Source organism: Cenococcum geophilum (genome assembly GCF_001692895.1).
Source record: "Cenococcum geophilum 1.58 unplaced genomic scaffold K441scaffold_6, whole genome shotgun sequence".
Classification (NCBI taxonomy): Eukaryota; Fungi; Ascomycota; class Dothideomycetes; order Gloniales; family Gloniaceae; genus Cenococcum; species Cenococcum geophilum.
In genome coordinates, this window is record NW_027137564.1 from 891560 (window position 1) to 910857 (window position 19298).

Sequence of the window (19298 nt, forward strand, 5' to 3'; positions counted from 1 at the left end):
CGGGCCAACAGCCGTAGAGAACTGTAGAACACTAGAGAAAGCCTATAACACTTATATAGAGTAGGTAAAACGTTATAGAGTTTAATTCTCACCAGAGAAATACCAGCTAATCTATTTTATAAGAAAACGCAACTAATCTGTAGATCTTTAGTATATAATTCGTATCTAAGGCTTTAGGGGTTAACCAGTTTAGGGCCTAAGGGTATTAGGAGTATAGGTAGATAGCAAGCTCTAGTGGAACGTATATACGGTATAAGTAGCCCGTAAAGGCTAAGTATAGTTTATCGCTTTATCCAGAATTGTTAATTCTATATGGGGTCTATGCTTCTAGAGGTTACGCCTACTATATATAGCAGTCGTCCGGCTAACCATAACATATAGATCTAGTATCTGGGCCATTAGAGAAACTAAGAAGGGCCCCCTAAAATCACTCCTTAAACCACTTTAAAAGGTCCAAACAGCCTGCCTCTAAAGTATTATAGGCGGGTACAAGCAAACGGCCACAGCACTGCTTAAAAAGGAATCCAATATTCCCCCCCTATAGTTATATATTAAAGCCGCTGCAATATAAAGAATGTAAAATAAATGTAACTCTAATGTTATAAAGTATATTAAGACACGCCTAAGTAAACTATAGAGGGACCCTAGGGTGCCCTATAGGAGAACAAACTAATAACCCTAAAGTAGGAAAGAGATATTAAAGAAACAGGTAAAGAAAGCAGAAGAAGAATAGTGCCGCTTTAGGGCCCAGGCCTATATAGAGGAGGAAGGGAGACATATAAGAGGTTAGTAAAGATAATAGCAAGATAGAGAAAGGAGCTAAAGTAGAACACGCAAGAACGCTAGAAAACCATCTACCGCAATATAATACTAGTTGGACTAACGCTGGAGAGGTAAATAGGAGTTAAAGGTATAGAGGCTAATTTAGGCAAAATAAACCTAAGCTATAGCATGGTTAACGCTATAGGGGGTAAATACCTAAGGGCTCTAAGAAGGCCTAATAAAGGTAGAAAATATAATAGTAATACTCTTAAGAACAGGAATAATAGGACTAAAAGATTAGCTTTACTGGGTAGGTATCCTAGTAGGTAGCCCAAGATATAAATATAGCTAGCTAAGATAGACACCAAAACACATAATACTGCTATGCCCCCTACGCACTAATTAAGAAATAATACTCTTAGTAGCTGGTATAGAGAACTATAATATACTGCTCTCAATATAAAAAGGCCTTAAGGCGGTTACCTAGTAGCTTATTAGTTAAAATATGCTAAATTAGTTCTGGGTTGTAAGGGAAATAGTAATAAAAGGCAAGGGGGCGAGCAGCAGGTGCCCCCTAGTAACTCTATAGTAGTAGAGTAAAAGTTTATAATACTAGCGCGTCCGTAGGCTTATTACGGCAGCAGTGGTTCCCAAAAAGGTTAAATAGTAAGGTAGTAGAGCACTATAGGCGACTTATAGGCGCTAAGTAGGCGAGTCCTAAAAGGCGGGGAGATAGATTACGGGGTTTTCTTATTTTTCTTAAATAGAGTTTTCTCCCCACATGTAAATAAGGAGTAGTCTACGTAGGCTTAGTAGGGATCCGAATCGGACGTTAAGCAATGAATTATTATTATTATTATTATTATTATTATTATTATACTTAGACCTTAGGTAATATTAAAAATTTATAGTAGACTTTAAGCAATATACTATCTTTATATAATGCTTATAGTATATAAGGGATCGTTCGGTTGCAACTTCATATTGAATATGGAGGCTCCATATTTAACCGATATGGAGCTCAAATATGAATATGAGGTTGTCGTTCGGTAAATATGACGACTTTTGAATATGGAGCTCCTCCATATCGGTAAGCGCGTCAAATTTGCAAGCTATACCGTATACAGTAGTTGAAATGAGGTTCTTGGCACCGTTTCAATAAGGAGCCTCGAGCTCCTGCCCCATATTCCATATTGATTCTGGAGCTCTCGCATATGCCAAAGTAACGACTTCTTATAATATGGCGACTCCGCACGCCCCAATCGCGATACTGCTGTCGCATTTGCAAGCCTTATATAATATCATTATCTTAACCTTCGTAATCGCGATAAGCTTGTTTCCGGCGGGCGTCGCGGTAACTCTACTGCGGCTCGTACGGGAGGTTGGCGCAGGTGTAGAAAAGGTCAACCGGCGAGAGGGTATTGGCCGTGGAGGAGGCTCCATTGCTACACCAAAGCAGGGAGTCACGATAGAGGCCTGGTGGCAGAGGGTCACTTAAATCGCCCACTAAAATCAATAACCCATTGTGCGGAGTCAAATATGGAGTCTCATCTAGAGGCTTACCGAACGATCGACTCATTTACTGATTCAATTAAGTCACGGTGGTAGCCGCCACTAATTACAAAACGAGCGACACTAAAAGACGCACAGATCGAACAGATTATGATGTGGACCTCATTTGCAACCGAACGATCCCTAAGCCTTATTCTCTGGTAGTATATAGCCTCATCTTTGTATGGTAGCTAGGTATGTGCCTATAGCTTAGAGGTCTTCTTTTATTAGGAGTTTAATAACTCCTCTATATTAAGGGAGTCTAATATAGGTGTAAAAAGTAATAAACCCGCGTTAGAAGCTATTATTATAATAACTATGTATACAATATTAAAGTGTAAAATTTTTTTAAGGGGTGCTAAGAATATCCGTGCCAATATTACAAATACGCCAATATTTGCCAATACGCGCCAATATTGATTAGTAACAATATTGATCAATATTATTGGCAGTATTAATATTAAAAACCACGCTAAGCAGAGGTAGCAGCACCTAAATTAGCTCGCGCAGTGCCTTTTAGGCCATTACGTAATTTAATTAGTTAACTTAGAAGCAGGTAAGTAGTATTATAGGTAGTAAGAATAATGGTACTACTGTAAGTTAATATACTACTAGACGCGACGTTCTAACCTAAACAGGAATAATCTAAGCCTGTTTGGGCAGGGAGTGTATGATTACCATCAACCATCGAATATTTTACTTTCTTGCATCGGAGGATTCGAAGACCGCCTCGCGCCAGGCCCCGTGGCCTAGGCCTCCAACGGCGGCCTACTTGAAGGGCTGATTACAAGGCTCCCTTGTGGTATTCATGCTAATTGTAACGCTTGTTTCGCAAACGTTTCCTAACCGAGTTCTGGCAAAATTGAGACGTCAAATTACATCCTTCCTCTAGCGCAATGCAAGCTAGGAGGCGCATTTATACGAAATGCAAAGTCTGCCTTGAAAGGACGGACGGACATGAAACACTAAGAGCGAAACGTGATCCTTATGCATGCTATTCTTGCGGTGGGGAAGGTCAGATACTTCGCTATTGGTCCGTTCGTATTATAGTTCAGAATCGGACGACCGTGACCTCAATCTGCTACATACTTGCCTGCCTCGTCACCACGGAGAAATTCCAACCGAACCTCGGAGGGGTGGAAAGCAAGGAAAGACTCGATGTATGCGCGAATGCCGTAAATCTAGCACCATTGCAGTGGGAGGTAAATTTTACGAAGTGATTCCTGCGCTAAAGGAGGTTATAACAAGCTATCAGCATCCTAGCTTTTTCCCTGGCACTCCACTCCACATGTTCCAGCTGAGCCACAGAGATGATTGCTGCATTTCGAGCATGCGAGGCCTCCAGTAAAGCAATACCGAATTATCCATGCCTTACAATGTCGACCCGTTTCATGATAGGCTCTCTCGTATGGTTCAAGCTCTATGTTTAACTATTATTCCATCTGAGATTCCGTGCAAATAGTGCTGATTTCGCGACTTGTGCAACAAAGCTTGGAGAGGTATATAGCCTACTTCATTCATTGAAGAATCTTTCCGGCTTGTCTTACCTCTTCCTCTTCGTTCTCTCAATATGGTAAAAGTTGTCACAACACTCCTGCTCTTAATGTACCTCATCTCGACCTGCATTGCAGCCAACAATCGTCGTGATGATGATGAAAACATGCCAGGCCTCCACGGCAATGAATCCTTGCGAACAAAGGCACACATCGCTCATGGTACCGTAATTTCCATCGCCATCGTGCTTTTTTTTCCTCTTGGAGCAACAATGGTCCCACTATTTTCTACCAAGAACATTTTATGGTGGCACATGGTCTGGCAAATGACCGGAATGTTTATTCTCCTCGTTGGATTTGGCCTGGGATGCTGGCTTAGTTACCTGCACAACGAGGTGAGCGGAGATTTTATTGTTTTCTCAAGTCTATGAAAGGCTTACCTTACCCCTGTAGCTTTGGAATCGAAGCCATGAGATCTTTGGCACTGTCCTCGTCGGCCTCTTCTTTCTACAGCCTTTACTTGGTATGCTCCACCATCGCTACTTCACGTTGACTGGAAAGAAGAACTACAACATGCTTTGCACGTTTGGCTGGGCCGCATTCTGATAGCTTTGGGAATTATCAACGGCGGAATGGGCATAAAGCTTGCCGCTAACACAACGAGCGGGGGGATTGTCTACGGAGTTGTTGCTGGCGTTGTCTTTGTTGTGTATGTTTGTGCTTGGTATTGGTCATATCGACGCATGAGGGAAAGAGAAGACGCCCCAGAGCAATACTGAGTTACACGAGCGCGATTCGTACGTACTGAAGTAATTTAATAATTTGAGAAAAGTCTTCTGGAAGAGAGGTTTTCGCTACTTACAAGGGCAATAAATTATTGTATCAGACTGGCCCAGAGATGTATAGTTATGGGGCTAGCGGGACTTAAAACTAGGTATCATATAAAAGTAGTTTAGCGCCTGGGTTCTTTTATGGTATCCCCTTTTGCGTTGTTATGTGGTGATACTTTGGGTCGGGCTTCACTGTAGGCTAGGTTACGTCCGGGTGGCCGTACCCGATCGCTTGCTGCTGTTCCCGTCGGGGCGCCAAATACCTCTGTAAAGTCTGTTAGTACTAAGGAAGCTTCTACAAGCCCCTAAACCCTAGCCTAGCTTGATAGCTCCTACAATTGTCAATCGAATAGCTAGTTATAAATTCTTGAATATCGGACTACTTGCATCTCTGGGACTTACCCATGCGACAAGAGCCTGCATCTAAAAAATGCTTTTCAGGTGAGACCTAATATTCGCGGGCCGTGAGCTCTTCGTGAAGCGCGTTGTGGGCTCATGCGAAAATTCATTGAATAAGGGGTCGTTCGGTTGCAAAAGTGTTAGATTGAATCTGAACTGAAGGTCCGGCAGAAAGAACGCGTCCCTTCCCGATTTGACACGCGTCTGTGGCTCTACGGTTGCACGGACGTGTGCAATCTGAAGCCTTTAGATTCAAATGAGGAGCTTCGAGCTCCTGACGCCAAGACCTTAGTTTTAGCGTGTTTTTGGGCCGGTCAGAGGAACATCAAAAATTTGTGGCTGAAGTTTAAGTTGAACTGGAATTCAACCAAACAGTCGCCTCAGAATCAGATTGGAGCTCCAGATCAACTCCATTCTGAAGCCCTCATTCTGATCTGAACTTGCAACCGAACGCACCCTCAAGTGAAGGAGAAATGTGTGGAGTTACGGCTGCAGAAAGATCTGTCTTGATAGGGGAATGTTTAGCGACGCGCGCCAAGATCAAATTTCCGTTCCGCTTCCCACAAGCTCCTGCAATCTATTTCAAGCATCTCTAAGAAATTTAGTGGCTCTTGGCGGAGCACACCGTTGGCTTGGTAATTGGTGAATGACTCGCTTTGTGAACGTGGCAGAAGGTGACTGTGTACGGAGGCAGCGGCCAAAAGTTCCTGGCCCCCCCCTGTGTGCGCTAGCCTTTAGTGGCTTAATGTGGCGTAAGAGATGCTTGGCGCGCACCGCGGGGTCGTGGCGTACACAGCTCTCCTCTTAATACTATACTCTATAAACTTTTAAAATCCATCAAATCCTTATTATATCTTACTGTTTATAATAGGTAACTTATATAAGAGCTTAGGCCCTTACTATAAAGATTTACGGTAGTATAAATATTAATATTTAAGCCGCTATTAGAACAAGCGTCTCCGGCATTAAATTACACTAGCAGTAGCAGCTAAGAGCGCTGCTGGCGCTGCCCTTACTACTATCTTCGCGATACAAGAAGCTTATAAAATATCTTAAGAACTACCCCAAGAGCCTCTAGAGCCACCCCCCAAATCACCTCCCAAACTACCATAAGCTCTACCTCCAGAGCCACGACAAAACCCACGACGGCGCCTNCCAATTAAGCTACGTAATATAATGTTTATTAAGCCCAAGCAAGAGCCATAACGGCAGCAGGAGCCACAGCAGCAGCAGGCTAAGTCATTAAAAGGAAAGTGTCGAACGTTGAGGTCACTGTCAGGTACCACCTTATGACTCACACCCTGTTTCTATTACCTATTACCGACTGAGTGGCAATATCGACCTGGTGGCGATTGAGTAATAGTTCCAAATCGTCGTCAGTGTCGTCGTCAGTGTCGTCGTCAATCTTTTGCCCCTACCTCATGTATATAGAGAGCTTCTAGAGCCAGCTTCAATCGACAGAGTTCTTATGAGTGACTTGTCCGTCCGACAGAAAGAAGCCACGGTAAGGTGGTGGGCGAGGTGCTAGACGAGGTACTGGACGAGGTACTAGACGAGGTGCTGGACGAGGTGCTGGACGAGGTGCTGGACGAGGTGCTGGACAAGGTGGTAGGCGAGGTAGTAGGCAGAAGCAGTAATTCTATATATCACCACCACACCAGGTGGCTATTATAATGTCATATATCTACACTCTCGTCGTAAAGAGCCAAAATCCATCTTCTATACCAGCTTCCTTCCTAATTCGGAACGCTAAGAAAGTAGTTTTGTGGCTTATTGGTGGCGCATTTGTGGCGCAAGGGGGCCAGGAACTTTTGCCCGCTGCCTCCGTATTGAGATGACAGCAGATTTGAAAAAGGAGCAATGTTTCTCGAGTCACTCTCAAGTATGCGTATTTTAGTGAAGAATCTCTTCATCCCATTGATGTATTCCTACAAATACGTTGGAATTTCAAATTGGTTACCGCCACAGATAGAAATGTTTCTTAAAACTCTCAAGGGGCTTGCATTAAAAAGTTGACTAGTATCCTGTGCAGATCCGATACCTACATATCGGTATTTTCAACAGTACATGAAGTAATTAAATTGAACAGGATCATCAACTGAATTTAGACCAAAACATCCCGCGTCCCTTGGGGAACGACTTGAAGTAGATCTAATGGCCTGAAGCCTTGCCGAAGCGGATATGGTTGACCACGACCACTGAAACTTCGTTAGTGTCCACCATACTTCATCCAAGAACAGAAACTCACCGAGAAAAAGGCTCAAACAAAGAGTCGGCAAAACCCAGGAGCTGAAAGCAAAGTTGCCCTGCGCTTCGGTGAGGGACATCAGGCTAAGAAGGCAAAGTCCGAGACCGACCACGAAGTTCGCAGAGCTGCGGACGTAGTCACCAAGCTTCTTCGGCTTTTCGCTCAGCCATGCAAGAATTCCCATGATGATTAGAGTAAGACCAGCCTATCGATGAGTCAATATAACAGATCCGGAACATAAAGGGTTCAAGGTGTTGAAAATTGGAGACGCTGAGCACTTACTGTAACAAAGAAGTAGATGAACACAAGACTGAATACTCCGAACAGCTTCGCTGTTTGATCCTCTTGACTAGGTTTTACCCCGTTCTTGATCTTTGACTTGGGCGCCTCAATGCTCAAACTTTCCAAAACCGTATTTGCCAACGCAAAAATAATGTCGTTAAGCGCATTGACTCCTGCATTTATAGCCTCTTCGCTTGTATCGTTCCATGTGTTTGCAACCTCTACCAGTGCTGAGTTGACGTCATTCACAGCGTCAGTGAAGTCGATACCTTTAGGTACGTAGTCGAAAACGTCGTTCCAGGCCGTGGAATTCACCTGACTGATAAACTCATCGGAGGTGTCGTATGTTGCGCTGAAGTCGAGGCTAAGATCACCCAAAACTGTCTGGAGACCTTGAACAGCTTGACGCCACACGACGAAATTTGACACGCCTTCGAGAACGAGGACGAGAGTGATGTGAAGAGGGAAGTGGAGGAAGGCCCATATCTGTTGCTTGATTGTACCGAAGTGGGTGTCTCGGAGGCGGTCAAAATAAAGCATATACAGAAAATAGATGATTAGCACGGCAGCGATGATCTGGCCCACAACTGAAGCAGTGAAGATGTAATAATTCTTCACAATTTTCGAGATTGCCTTGCAGACAACGATGATACCCTCTCCAAGAATGATCAGAGTTAAGAGACTCAAGCGTTCAATCAAATGCGTGCCCTTGAAGCTGATTACACGCCAGCGGCAGGAAACAGCTGTAGTGAGCAGTGTTTCTGCAATGGAGATGATGTACCAAGCAATGTAGACATTGCTAGTAGTGTAATCATCTCCTTTCGGGAATGCAGCTGTTAAAGCGCCATAGAGGATAGCAGCAACGGTATACGATCCCATGACAAGCAGTAGAGGAAGTCTGGCGCTGCGATAATTCCGTGTAAAGTACAGGGTGGATCCATACTGAACGACAAGCACAAGCCTACTGACCATAAGAATAAGTGAGAAGGCTTTGAATGTGCTATAATCATTTGTCTCCTCGCCTGGTTTCCACTGCGGTCCCATTACGGCAAAGCCGACCATAGTACCAAAGTGAAGAGCTTTGCAAGCTCGCTCAAAAATGCTGTCGGTCGAGAAGCGCACGTCGTAGAGGGAGACTTGGTACCAGGTGAACCACAAGACACAGAAAAAACCAATATACGCGGATAGTGCTAGAAATGGGGTCAGTATAAATATGGTTAGCGGGAATGTGGAAAAAATAGGACATACACTTGTGATCATTGATCTCGAGAAGGCTGGTGAAAGTAGTAAGGTTAGCTACGAAGAACAAATCGTAGAACAGCTCGCTTGTGGTAGCCTCTTCATGGCGATGGAATGCCGGAGTGTCATGGAGTTCTCCATCATTGTTTTGGAATGGGAGCACTTCCGTGTCGGTGTTCGTCTTGTTAAGTGATTGATCTGACCCTCCGAGGGGTGTCTGTTCTTCCTTCTCGCTGTGCTCTACATGTTTCAGCGGGCTGGCAATGAATTTGAGAGGCCCGTGATGATGACCCATAGTGAGAATCTGGATTTCGTAAATAAACAAGAAGAATTACGAATGGTACCAGAAAAAGAAAAAGAAAAAGGATGCAAATATAGAAGGACAGGCTGCTCGTGAGAGGTAAAGGAGAAGAAAATGAACTGATTCCAAGGGTTATATATCTTTACATTGAAATGACTGTTGGGGTACGGCTGGGATACGTGAAGCCACATCATTGATCATCCATAAGCCGCGGCGCGTTTCTCGCCGGCGGAGGTGAAGCACGATTAGTAAAGGCAGCAATGGAGGAGATTCGGGATCTGCTGTGTTGCATAACCATCCCAAAGATGTGTTAGAGGATACGACTATACCGCTTGAGGCATATGCATACAGTAAGATCTACGCCCTTGTAAGGGAGATGCATTGCACAAGTCTGCTGTCAGATCCCAAAGATAGCCTTGCCGCCCTAAAATTATGAGTGCCAAGCTAGCCGAGCCCCGCCGAGCCTCGCCCAGCTGTTCAATTTATCTTAGCTGGGGTTTAGTCAAGTTTCAAGGCTCAGCCTCAGCCGTAATACTCATTTTCGAGTAGTTTAGTGGTCCGATTTCCCAGCTCGTGCGTGAAACTCCGCCGATCAACTTAGGATTCTCTATACGAAAGGACGTTCAAATGCTTGTTGCATTCCGGCTCTTCGGACAATTCCTGGGCGCTTCACTGTGCGCACTTAATAACTCCTTAGAATTGAATATCTCATCAAAAAACTTCTTGAAAATCTGTTGAGCAAGTGGCTGAATGGCGTTGAAATATCGGTTTGCTTGCAGTGAATGTTCGGGAGTTAGGAAATTTTTGAATGCCCTCGGAAATCGTGTACCACCCGCTCTTCTCTCTCCAGCCTGTACAGGCCCCAGTGCCCCCCCCTATGCGCGCGCGCACACACAGCAATTTCGCTTCGTACGCACTAGAGAATTTCAAGTTTAACTCTTGCAATTAAGCTTAAAAAAATAAAGGCTTTGCCTTTCTTGCGGGTACACAGCTCTTTTGGCAAGCGCACAGTATCTACGCTGGATGGTGCACTTGACTAGTGATTACCGAAATTGCTGTGTTGTGCGCGCGCACACAGGGAGGGGACACTAGAGCCTGTACAGGCCATATGTTTCAATCTAAGTTCAAGGATATGAACTTGTTAATACGGACTGTGGCTAGGGCCTAGAACCTGAGTATAATGGGTAATAGTATTACTCTTACCAAGCTCTCAGGCTCATTACACGGTTCCGGCAGCCATGTGAATCCTTCCTCACAGAAATAAGACCATGAAATATTCCAATATTTCCACAGCATTATCTATCCAGCCTTGCACTCGGCTCAGCTAGCATTCTTTCTTTTATCTACAAATCTCAGTCCAGGCTATAGAATACTCGAAGTTTGAAGCTAGTTTTTCAAGATTATTTAAAAAAATAAAAAAAGGCTTAATTATAAAGGATATAATTTATGTTACTATACGCCGTTAATTTTGACGAGTTTTCTGTTCTGTGGCCGGGGAGATTTTAAGCCGGTTGACCAGTAAGTCTGTTAAGTGGGAACGGTATAGCCCGCCACATCTCCAAATTCAGCAGTAAATAAAACTATTTAGAGACAAGGGGTTTAGTAGAGAATATCGCACAGTCCGAAACATTATGCAAGCAACATAGAGTCTGTTCACTAAACAGAGCCCTGAGAGTCTTCGCCGTTGCGTGAATTTCCAAGGTATTTCAGTCCTTCCTAGATATACACACAACAGGTCGCATCAAATGAGTCCTTCTCAAAAGGAATGGCGAGGACAATTTCTAGTGCCAATTTTTTGGTCTTTTTCCTCTCAGCATCATTGGATCCGTCACAGTTACGGGAATAGTAAGTTTTACGCTTCTTCTCTAAGTTTGTAGCCTCAACGTTACCAAACTTGTGAGACTACATAGTCCGAATATACCAGCAGAGTATGCTGACAGTGCTCCTCAGTAATATCACTTAGAGTAATACGGGAAGCCAGTCCTGGAGCATAGAACCTGTAGTTTTGAGGGCGTTACTGCTCTACCCTCTGGCATCGGAATTATCTAGAAACCTTGGTCCCTGGTGTTTCATAACGGGTTGGTGTACGCATGGTCGCAAGAATGGAAAACTTATTCTCACTAGCTAATGTAAGATGAGTTCTCGGTCCTGTTAAAGTTTCGCTTGAAACGCTGAAGCCAGTCATAGATGGTTAGGGTTAGGAAAGTGTCGAAACTCGACTTAGTAAAATTTAGATTATTGCGAGCGTGAGGTGTCCCGTCCACTTGCTCCCTCCCGTCTGGAAGACTGTGTGTTGTTAATCATGAGTTTCATACCCCCTTGCCGACTAGTTTGGTGAAATTTTGTGTGTTTGCTATTGTATTGTAGCTGTCCGCTGCTGACTTAACTGAGAGGTCTAGTTTATGCCAGTGCTGGTGTTTATCACTATGTTTAAGGTGATTGTAGCGCATATTACGAGCTAAATCTCTGCGATGTACTAGAGAAAAGGCACAGTCGAATATTTCAGACAGCGTAGTACAAGTTTATCCACCCCCCGAGCCTACGGGCTGCAGTATTTCGAGAAGCGACATGAGTGTCTGGTATGCGTGGTCGGCCCAGGAAAAGCGCTGAATAGGCACCTCAAACCCACTTGTAATAGTTGTTCCAGGATGCAGGTGACAATGCCAATTATAGTGCTAGATGACATACAATAGGATCCTCAGCGAGATGAGTCCTTACGGGGCAATACCATAGGAGTATCATCGGATTTATAACGGTCTGGATCTATTGTAATCTATACTTGCACCACTCTGCACGTTCTGTCCCTACTCAATGGAGCGATTGGCGGATCGGGGACTCGCCAACGGCCCTAGAACATAATGGACAGAGGCCTGATAATGACAAGCGCTTGAATGGAAGAAAATGAAGACTGCAAGAAATCGTACCATACTATGCATGATAGTGATAAGTCATGAGCAATAGAAGAACTGGATGACTTTGTCGATAATAGGTATTACCTAATAAGACTACAGATGACATGATAGAAGATAGTAGCAATGTAAACGGTACAGGCTAACCAGAATCTAGGCAAGCTCCGTGATGCCAACACTAAATGGTACCTATTTACATAAAACATGACACTTAACCATTCCACGATAGTACAATCATGTCCTTTGCCCTTTTAGTCGAGGTTCACGTTGCTCGCTTCTGTCATTGCATCTACAAGAGGGGATTCGATCTGAGGAGCTTCAGCAGCAAGTACAGCCGCCCCGAAGACCTGTCCCTTTAAAGGCAACTTCGAAAGAAAGTTGGCCGTTTGCTACCTTACCTTCTTCCCTCCAGCAAGGTTTCCCCTCTTTAACCTTCTCTCCTCCCACCTCGCCCAGCCAGAGTCTACCAGATCTTCTTCCACAACTAGATCCCTAACCCGCAGTTGTCTAGCTAAATAAGTGTCTAGACCCCAGTCCACCCACCCCGACCGCCTTAGATATGTTGTGAATGCAAACCACACGACTGAAAGTAAAGCGCCAGCGGCACATCCAACTAGAACTTGCTTCGGAGTATGGTAACTGAGATATATACGGCTCGAGGCCACTGCAGCGGCTGATATTATTGCTATAACGGAGAGAAGGAGGCGTTGGAAGAAGCTGAACGGTGTATGTGTCTCGGTCGGGTGGGGAACATGCCGGAAGAGCAGGAACATGGTGAGGGTGAGGGAGAAAAAGGTTACGAATTGAGCATGGGAAGACGGCATACCGTAACCCTTTCCGTGCATTTCTGAAAGGGTGATCAGTAAATTTCGACTTGTCTACAATGAGAAGAGGTCTGAAGTATACCACGCGGTCGTTCCTCTTTGATGTATCGTTTGAGGCCCCAGTTCACTGCTTCACACGCCATTTGCCCGGTAAACATGAGCAGAATCTCGGCCTCGCGGTTTGACCATATTAGCGTAGCGTAGACTATACACAAGCCCTGTGGAACGAGAGCTAGCCAGGCGCATATGTACGAAATGCGATCTGCAGGGTTCTTTTTATAGTCAGACACTATTCTGGAGGCACAAGGGGTGACTCACGTAATGAACATGTGTCAGAGACAGAGAGGCCAGTGGAGCGTAGTCCTCCATGGTAAATAAAGGTGGTTTGGTAGAATTAAAGGCGCAGGAAGCGTTGCAGGAAGTTGAGATCTGCTCTTGGCGTGGGGCGGGGCGGAGCGGAGCGGCAGATTTCCCCTCGTCATCTCGTTTGCTTCAAGACTGTGGCTAAGTTTGCATGATTCATACTGTGACTCCAACACAGGCAAGACTGCCTTATAAATATACACCTCTACCCTCCATTCACTCTCATCTCACTTCCTTGGTTACCTCTCCTTATGTTGGCTCACCGAAGGTCTTTGTCAAGAGTGATCATATCGGCAGTCCACCCTGTCTCATCTAACCCCTCAGCTAATGGCCGAAAGCGCATTAGAAGACGAGCGCGCAGAAGAACTCTCTTCTATCAAAGCCATATACCCAGACGAACTGGTCATTGATTCGCAAGATCCTTTTCAGGCTTCCATACAACTTCTTGTTTCACCTACCACCCCTCTTCCCATCCTCTTCCCCCTGCCTGTCGATGGCGCATCTCCAACCACCCTACCTGCAACTCTCGTCCCAGTTCATACAGGCCAGATATTGCGAACTGATCCGCCCAAACCAGACGTTCACAACCTGTCACACCTCCCACCACTTCACCTTCAGATAGCCCTGCCCGAAGGGTATCCGTCAGAGAACGCGCCCCAATTCAAACTTAGCACATCGCCGCAATGGCTTCCTTTAAACACAATTAAAAGGTTGCAAGATGAAGGACTGTCATTATGGGAAGAGTACGGCCGTGAGCCGGTCTTGTTCTCATATATTACACAGCTGCAAGAGGCCGCAGATCGTGGGTTCGATATTGTAGACCGCCTGGGTGGGATGTTGGAGGTCTCGCAAGAAATGAAAATCGCGTTATTGGACTTTGATATCAAGACAAAGCGTGAGAGGTTTGAGCAGGAGACGTTCGAATGTGGTATTTGCTTGGAACCAAAGAAGGGCTCAACCTGCTTTAGACTACCACGATGTTCACATGTTTTCTGCATACCTTGTCTCCAGGGCTTTTATAACAATTGCATTGCCGAAGGTGATGTCAACGGGGTTAAATGCCTCTCACCCAACTGCGAAAAAGGTCAAGGAACGGGTGGCAACAATACCCGGCGCAAGAAGAAATCGGAGAGTCTCTTGACTCCAAATGAACTGCTTCAAATCCCTCTAGAAAATACCGTGGTCCAACGCTACGTTGATATGAAGCGGAAGAAGGAACTGGAGTCTGACAAGTCAACAATCTACTGCCCAAGAAAATGGTGTCAAGGTGCTGCACGCTCGAAGAAATATCCAAAAATTACCGATATAACTCAGATCGTTAAATTTGACGATTCAGGCTCAGAAGACGACACAACCCTGGAAGAAGCTCCCGAAAAAGACCGCCTTGCTATTTGTGAAGATTGCAGTTACGCTTTCTGTCGTGTCTGCCTTGCGGGCTGGCACGGAGAGTTTGTTCGCTGCTGGCCTCGCAACGCTTCTGAGCTCTCCGCCGAAGAACAAGCTTCCTACAACTATATCCTGGCACACACTTCACCATGCCCGACGTGCTCGGTCCCTTGCCAAAAGATGCAAGGATGCAACCACATGTCTTGTTTTCAATGCAAATCACATTTCTGCTACCTCTGTAGCTCTTGGTTGGACCCCAACAATCCATATCAGCATTTCAACCAACCGGAGAAACCTTGCTACATGCGCCTCTGGGAGTTGGAGGAGGGGGATGATGGAGATGGTCGCGTGCGATTTGACGGCGTACGAGGTGCAGAAGCTGCTGCCCAAGCTGCACAAGAAGCACAGATGCAGGAGATCGTTGCTGCTGGCGGAGATAATGCAGCCCAAGCTCTAGATAACCAGCCAGGGTTTGGCATAATAGAGGGGGATATGCGGGTCGATCTTGCTGCTGAAAATGGCGGTAACCCTGAAGATGTTCTACCTCCAGCACCTGACCCACCAGCGGCGCCCACTCTAGCTGGGGCTGGAGCTGCCCCTCATCTGCCTCATCCTCAGCACGTAGCACGCCGCGGCAACGTAGATGATGTCCATGTCATTAGACCGGCGAGGGGGTTACGTGACGGTGGTATTGCTGTTAGAGAAGAACCAAATCGAATCGGACTTCAACGATTCCTACAGATGGTACGGGATGATGAGGAAGATGAGTGGGACAGCGATGAGCTCGATGAAGATGACGAAGACTTTGATATTCCGGATTGGTGAGAATTGATTGGCTGCTTTTGCATTCCGCACGGTCAAATGCTTTCAACGAAGACAACAGTGTCAACACGCTGAGGAACTTTTATTTAGGCATTGAACGCTGCATAAGTGCTTCACGATTTCATACGATTTTCCTAACAAGCATTACAATTTATCGGATGAGAAGAATGGATTTTGAATATATATCATAGGGAGCTTGGGCGCGTGTAGGGACTTCTTAGGGCATCATAGCATACTTGGCGTTTAGTGCAACGGGGCACAGCATTGCATGGCAGTCACGTCTGCTGGAGGACGGCATCATAGAGCCGATCGACGTGTTATGGTTGTGAGAATGAGCATCGATTAATCAAATCGTGATAGAAAGTATTGAGGTGAATTTCGTGCTTACTTTTCTATAATATATATCTGGTCATGGTTTTCCCAATAATTCACCAGGCCCCAGCTCTTCCGACTCGAGTATTGACAGCCAGGGAATAGCCTTAGACGAAACCCCGCAATTCATGCATCTCATGGTCCCGACATAGCTTTTCTAGCACCTTTACTTGTGGAGCCGGCGCAATGATTTCGGTGCTTCTGGACCTCCGAAGCCCATTATATTCATGAGAAAGGTAGCACTAAGATCTACAGAGTCTGATATTGTTTCATTTCCTTCTCTAACTATTAACTACGGTTTCGATAGCTATTATTGTTATCGGATAACGAAAGACGATGACATAATCTACCTTGAACTGATATATTCTACTTGCCGAACGCTTTCCTGATTATCAATTGAACTTCCCTGTCCGGCAGAGCTAGAATGTAGAAACATTTCACTTCGATTCATTTTCCTTTGTTTTTATTTCCAAATCCGATACAGATTTACCGCAAAGTTCGCCTATCTACAACTTGTAACCATGAGCCTTCACCCGCCTGACTCTCGAACTCCTTTGCTTAATGGCACATATCCGGCCGACCCAGAGAAACCTGATGTTTCCGGTGGTGCTAGCGCTTGAGCGGCATGGGTCTCGCGTGGACCATAATCTCAATGGAAGTAATCATCCGTTGGATGGCCTCGCCTACTGAATTCCGGCCAGCGCCGCACGTAAACGGCGTCCGCATGCCTGTGTGGCGCCTTGTAATACTCCGGATTGTTGAAGTTGTCTCAGCAATCGTGCTAGCCGGCTTTCTCTATTACTGCGTCGCGAAGCCACTATACCCACGACGAGAGTTTCACCCTCGACGCGAAGTTCGTCGTCATCGGACTCATCGCACTGGTGTCCGACGGCTTCCTCAACGGCCAGCAATACATCTTCGCGTGGAACTCGTACGCGGTGAACAGCGAGAGCTGGGCCACGTTCGTGCCGTTCCACAACCCCGACGCGCCAACGCGCTACACGGAGTCGCTGGCTCTGGGGCCCGCCCATGTGCGTGTACTTCTGCGCCGGCGTGGCCATCGCCGGGTGCCAGCTGTTCCGCTCCCTGCGGCGCCGCTGGCCGCGCCTGAGCAACGTGGCGCTCTTCACCGTCATCTGGGCCGATGCCTTCATCTTCGGCTTCTGCGTCGAGAACGTCGTCATCAGCACGACGCACGCGTGTGCGTTTGCGAAGACATATAAGCCGCTGATGGTTATGGCGGGCGGGCGCTACGAACTAGTTCCCGCTCTACGAGTCGGTGTTTGTGGCGACGCTGGGATGTCTGTTCACGCGGATGCGCGTGCAGGGGGTGGAGGATCCTGAGGGGCCGTTCCCGGTCGAGAGAGGGTATGAGAGATGGAGTAGGCTGGGAGGCGTGGTGAGGAGCTTTGCCGTCATCGGGTTCTGTGCCGCGAGTTGCATCTTGTGCTACTATTTGCCGCTGAATTGGCTCGAGGTTATTGGGACGAGTGAGAGCCAGCTGCCGGACTATTTGAGGCCCGGGAGGGTGGGTCATGAGGGGTAGGGTATGTGAGTTGGAATTGGCTGGAGGTGGGTGATGTGCGTAATATTGGTATACTGAAAGGCGAATTGCCTTATGGGTTTGGTCAATGCTTTGGGAGTATGTACTTACATTGAAGCGGGAAATCATCTCAGTTCAGGGCGTCAGTGTACGATTTTGGACAATCTTCCTCCTATAGTAACTACTCAAGCAATTTGCTTCCGCTACTCTCTGCTGAAAAGTCGCACCTCTCATTATATATCTATAACAGGAATTGTGTCAAGTATCCCTTCTAACAGTGATTTGGGTCCTTAGCTATCGATAAGAATCTAGCCAATCATATAGCTAGAATTATCGAGCGCGCTCAGAAATATTAAAGCTGGTAATGGTAGCGATTTCACATTAATATTGTATATAATCTTAATCTCTAGAGTTGAGGCGCCGTAGATATGTACTCCAGCACAATTTCTGCGTGTAAAACGGTATTTTGCACATACTACACCCAAATCTAGTCCTTGGATAGCGCTCTTGCCGTTTCCATTCACTACTGTCGACGGGTTTCCTAGTAGTTAGGCAACTCCCGAAGCTCTAGGGGGGAGGTTTCTCGCCGTCAGATTTGGGTTATCGACATATTGGGTAGGCTGAATAATATCCAGATTATTGTATGCACGATTTGACGGCATGGTGGTAGGTGATTAGTCGATTTAATCCATCTATTTTACCTTAGTGTTAGCGCGAAGAATTGAGAACGCGTTCACGCACGGGCCACAAAATCTAAGGACCCCACCGTTAAAAGGGATAACGCCAGGTGTCCGCCCGTGCGGAGTGTATGAGATTTTCACTCATTGCTTACATCCAACACTTTCAGAGAGGTCATCTGGATGGTACTAACTTCCTAATCCTTGCTATTATGAAGACGCAATTCATAGCAAGGCTGTTTCGTGGAGAGAAGGTGAGACGGATGATCTGCTGCATGCATCCTTTACCAAATTGAGGAAGGTCCGTGCACTAACATCAGAATTAAAACAACGCGCGGGGCCTTGGTCTAATTGATCTAATTGGCAGCCCTTATCGATAACCGCACGATCAATTTTAACGGGTTAAGGGGTAAATTCAATTTTTTTGATCTTGCTGGACACCCGGTGACTCTCTTCCGTACGTCGTCCTCCAAAGGTTAGATAAATGGATAAACCCGAAAACGTAGCGTGGCGGGAGAGGCATTACATGAACGGGTCAACCCCATCAAACAATCACATTTAATGGGAGATCGAATATGAGAGTCTTTCTGAGAAGGCAGGATCATGCAAAACATACGAAATTAGCGAATCAACGGCCCGACATTTCTAATTGTTTCGCAACGTTCGTCAAACATTTGTTACAGCCAATCACAAGCTAGATAATTTGAGCCTGAATAAAAAAAATCTGCAAGGACGCGGCGAGCATCTCCCCAGCACACATTTGGGTTCGGCCCACTTGCAAACATCTCTTGGTTCGGCGTACTACCTTATTTTCACTCCTGGCATCAAAATCTCATTAAGGAGTACACCCTTTCAGGAGCATCAAAGTCTGTTTCAAGATACCAGTGTTCTCCACACAGTTTCATTCCTATTCGCTCCTCAAGGCTCGTCTTACTTTGTCAAAGCACCCGTTCCGTCCACGGTTCACCACGCGGACGATCAGCGGAGAAGAAGGCGTAGGATATAGCTATCGCAATCCGTACTACGACGTGCAACAGCTTCAGCGTAGAAATGTCAATGCTAACTGTCTAAAGTGCAGTCATAGCGACTCTAAATATAAGAGCGACGATGGCGCGTGTTGAGGAGATTTAATTGGTGAAAGCCCCAAAACGTGGAGATCGGCACACTTGGCATGGCTGACGGCAAAGAGATGGTAGCTAATAAACACTAGAGCAAAATTGAAAAAGCAGTAGGCTTCATTGGAGGCCCTCAGCGAAGGTCACTTTCGAGAATGCGCGGTCCTTGGCCCCTGCGTTGG

General features: G+C 46.0%; 6 protein-coding genes across 6 annotated transcripts; 2 read left to right on the plus strand and 4 right to left on the minus strand.

Annotated features, from left to right (window-relative positions):
* Positions 1–3883: 3883 nt before the first annotated feature.
* K441DRAFT_674147 (uncharacterized protein) lies at positions 3884–4412 on the plus strand (the record flags this gene model as incomplete). The annotated part of the gene is made up of 2 exons (XM_067650717.1): positions 3884–4201; positions 4260–4412. 2 exons carry the CDS (start codon positions 3884–3886, stop codon positions 4410–4412), a joined length of 471 nt encoding a protein of 156 aa, XP_067508058.1.
* Positions 4413–6814: 2402 nt separating this feature from the next.
* On the minus strand, positions 6815–9262 carry K441DRAFT_603565 (uncharacterized protein). Its single transcript, XM_067645309.1, has 4 exons — positions 8814–9262; positions 7566–8755; positions 7284–7488; positions 6815–7233 (listed from the first exon to the last, which is right to left on the minus strand). Exons 1-4 carry the CDS (start codon positions 9097–9099, stop codon positions 7187–7189), a joined length of 1728 nt encoding a protein of 575 aa, XP_067508059.1. The 5' UTR covers positions 9100–9262; the 3' UTR covers positions 6815–7186.
* Positions 9263–12071: 2809 nt separating this feature from the next.
* K441DRAFT_603569 (DOLPP1 protein) lies at positions 12072–13249 on the minus strand. Its single transcript, XM_067645310.1, has 3 exons — positions 13157–13249; positions 12921–13110; positions 12072–12861 (listed from the first exon to the last, which is right to left on the minus strand). The coding sequence occupies exons 1-3, from the start codon at positions 13205–13207 to the stop codon at positions 12404–12406; spliced, it is 699 nt and encodes a 232-aa protein (XP_067508060.1). The 5' UTR covers positions 13208–13249; the 3' UTR covers positions 12072–12403.
* Positions 13250–13363: 114 nt separating this feature from the next.
* K441DRAFT_653783 (RWD-domain-containing protein) lies at positions 13364–15820 on the plus strand. Its single transcript, XM_067647584.1, has one exon. It carries the CDS (start codon positions 13529–13531, stop codon positions 15410–15412), a length of 1884 nt encoding a protein of 627 aa, XP_067508061.1. The 5' UTR covers positions 13364–13528; the 3' UTR covers positions 15413–15820.
* Positions 15821–16126: 306 nt separating this feature from the next.
* K441DRAFT_736130 (uncharacterized protein) lies at positions 16127–16965 on the minus strand (the record flags this gene model as incomplete). Its single annotated transcript, XM_067654309.1, has 1 exon — positions 16127–16965. One exon carries the CDS (start codon positions 16963–16965, stop codon positions 16465–16467), a length of 501 nt encoding a protein of 166 aa, XP_067508062.1. The 3' UTR covers positions 16127–16464.
* Positions 16966–17259: 294 nt separating this feature from the next.
* On the minus strand, positions 17260–17500 carry K441DRAFT_653784 (uncharacterized protein; the record flags this gene model as incomplete). The annotated part of the gene is made up of 1 exon (XM_067647585.1): positions 17260–17500. A coding segment is annotated over exon 1 (194 nt), but the record flags the coding sequence as incomplete, so codon positions are not given.
* Between the last annotated feature and the right edge of the window lie 1798 nt (positions 17501–19298).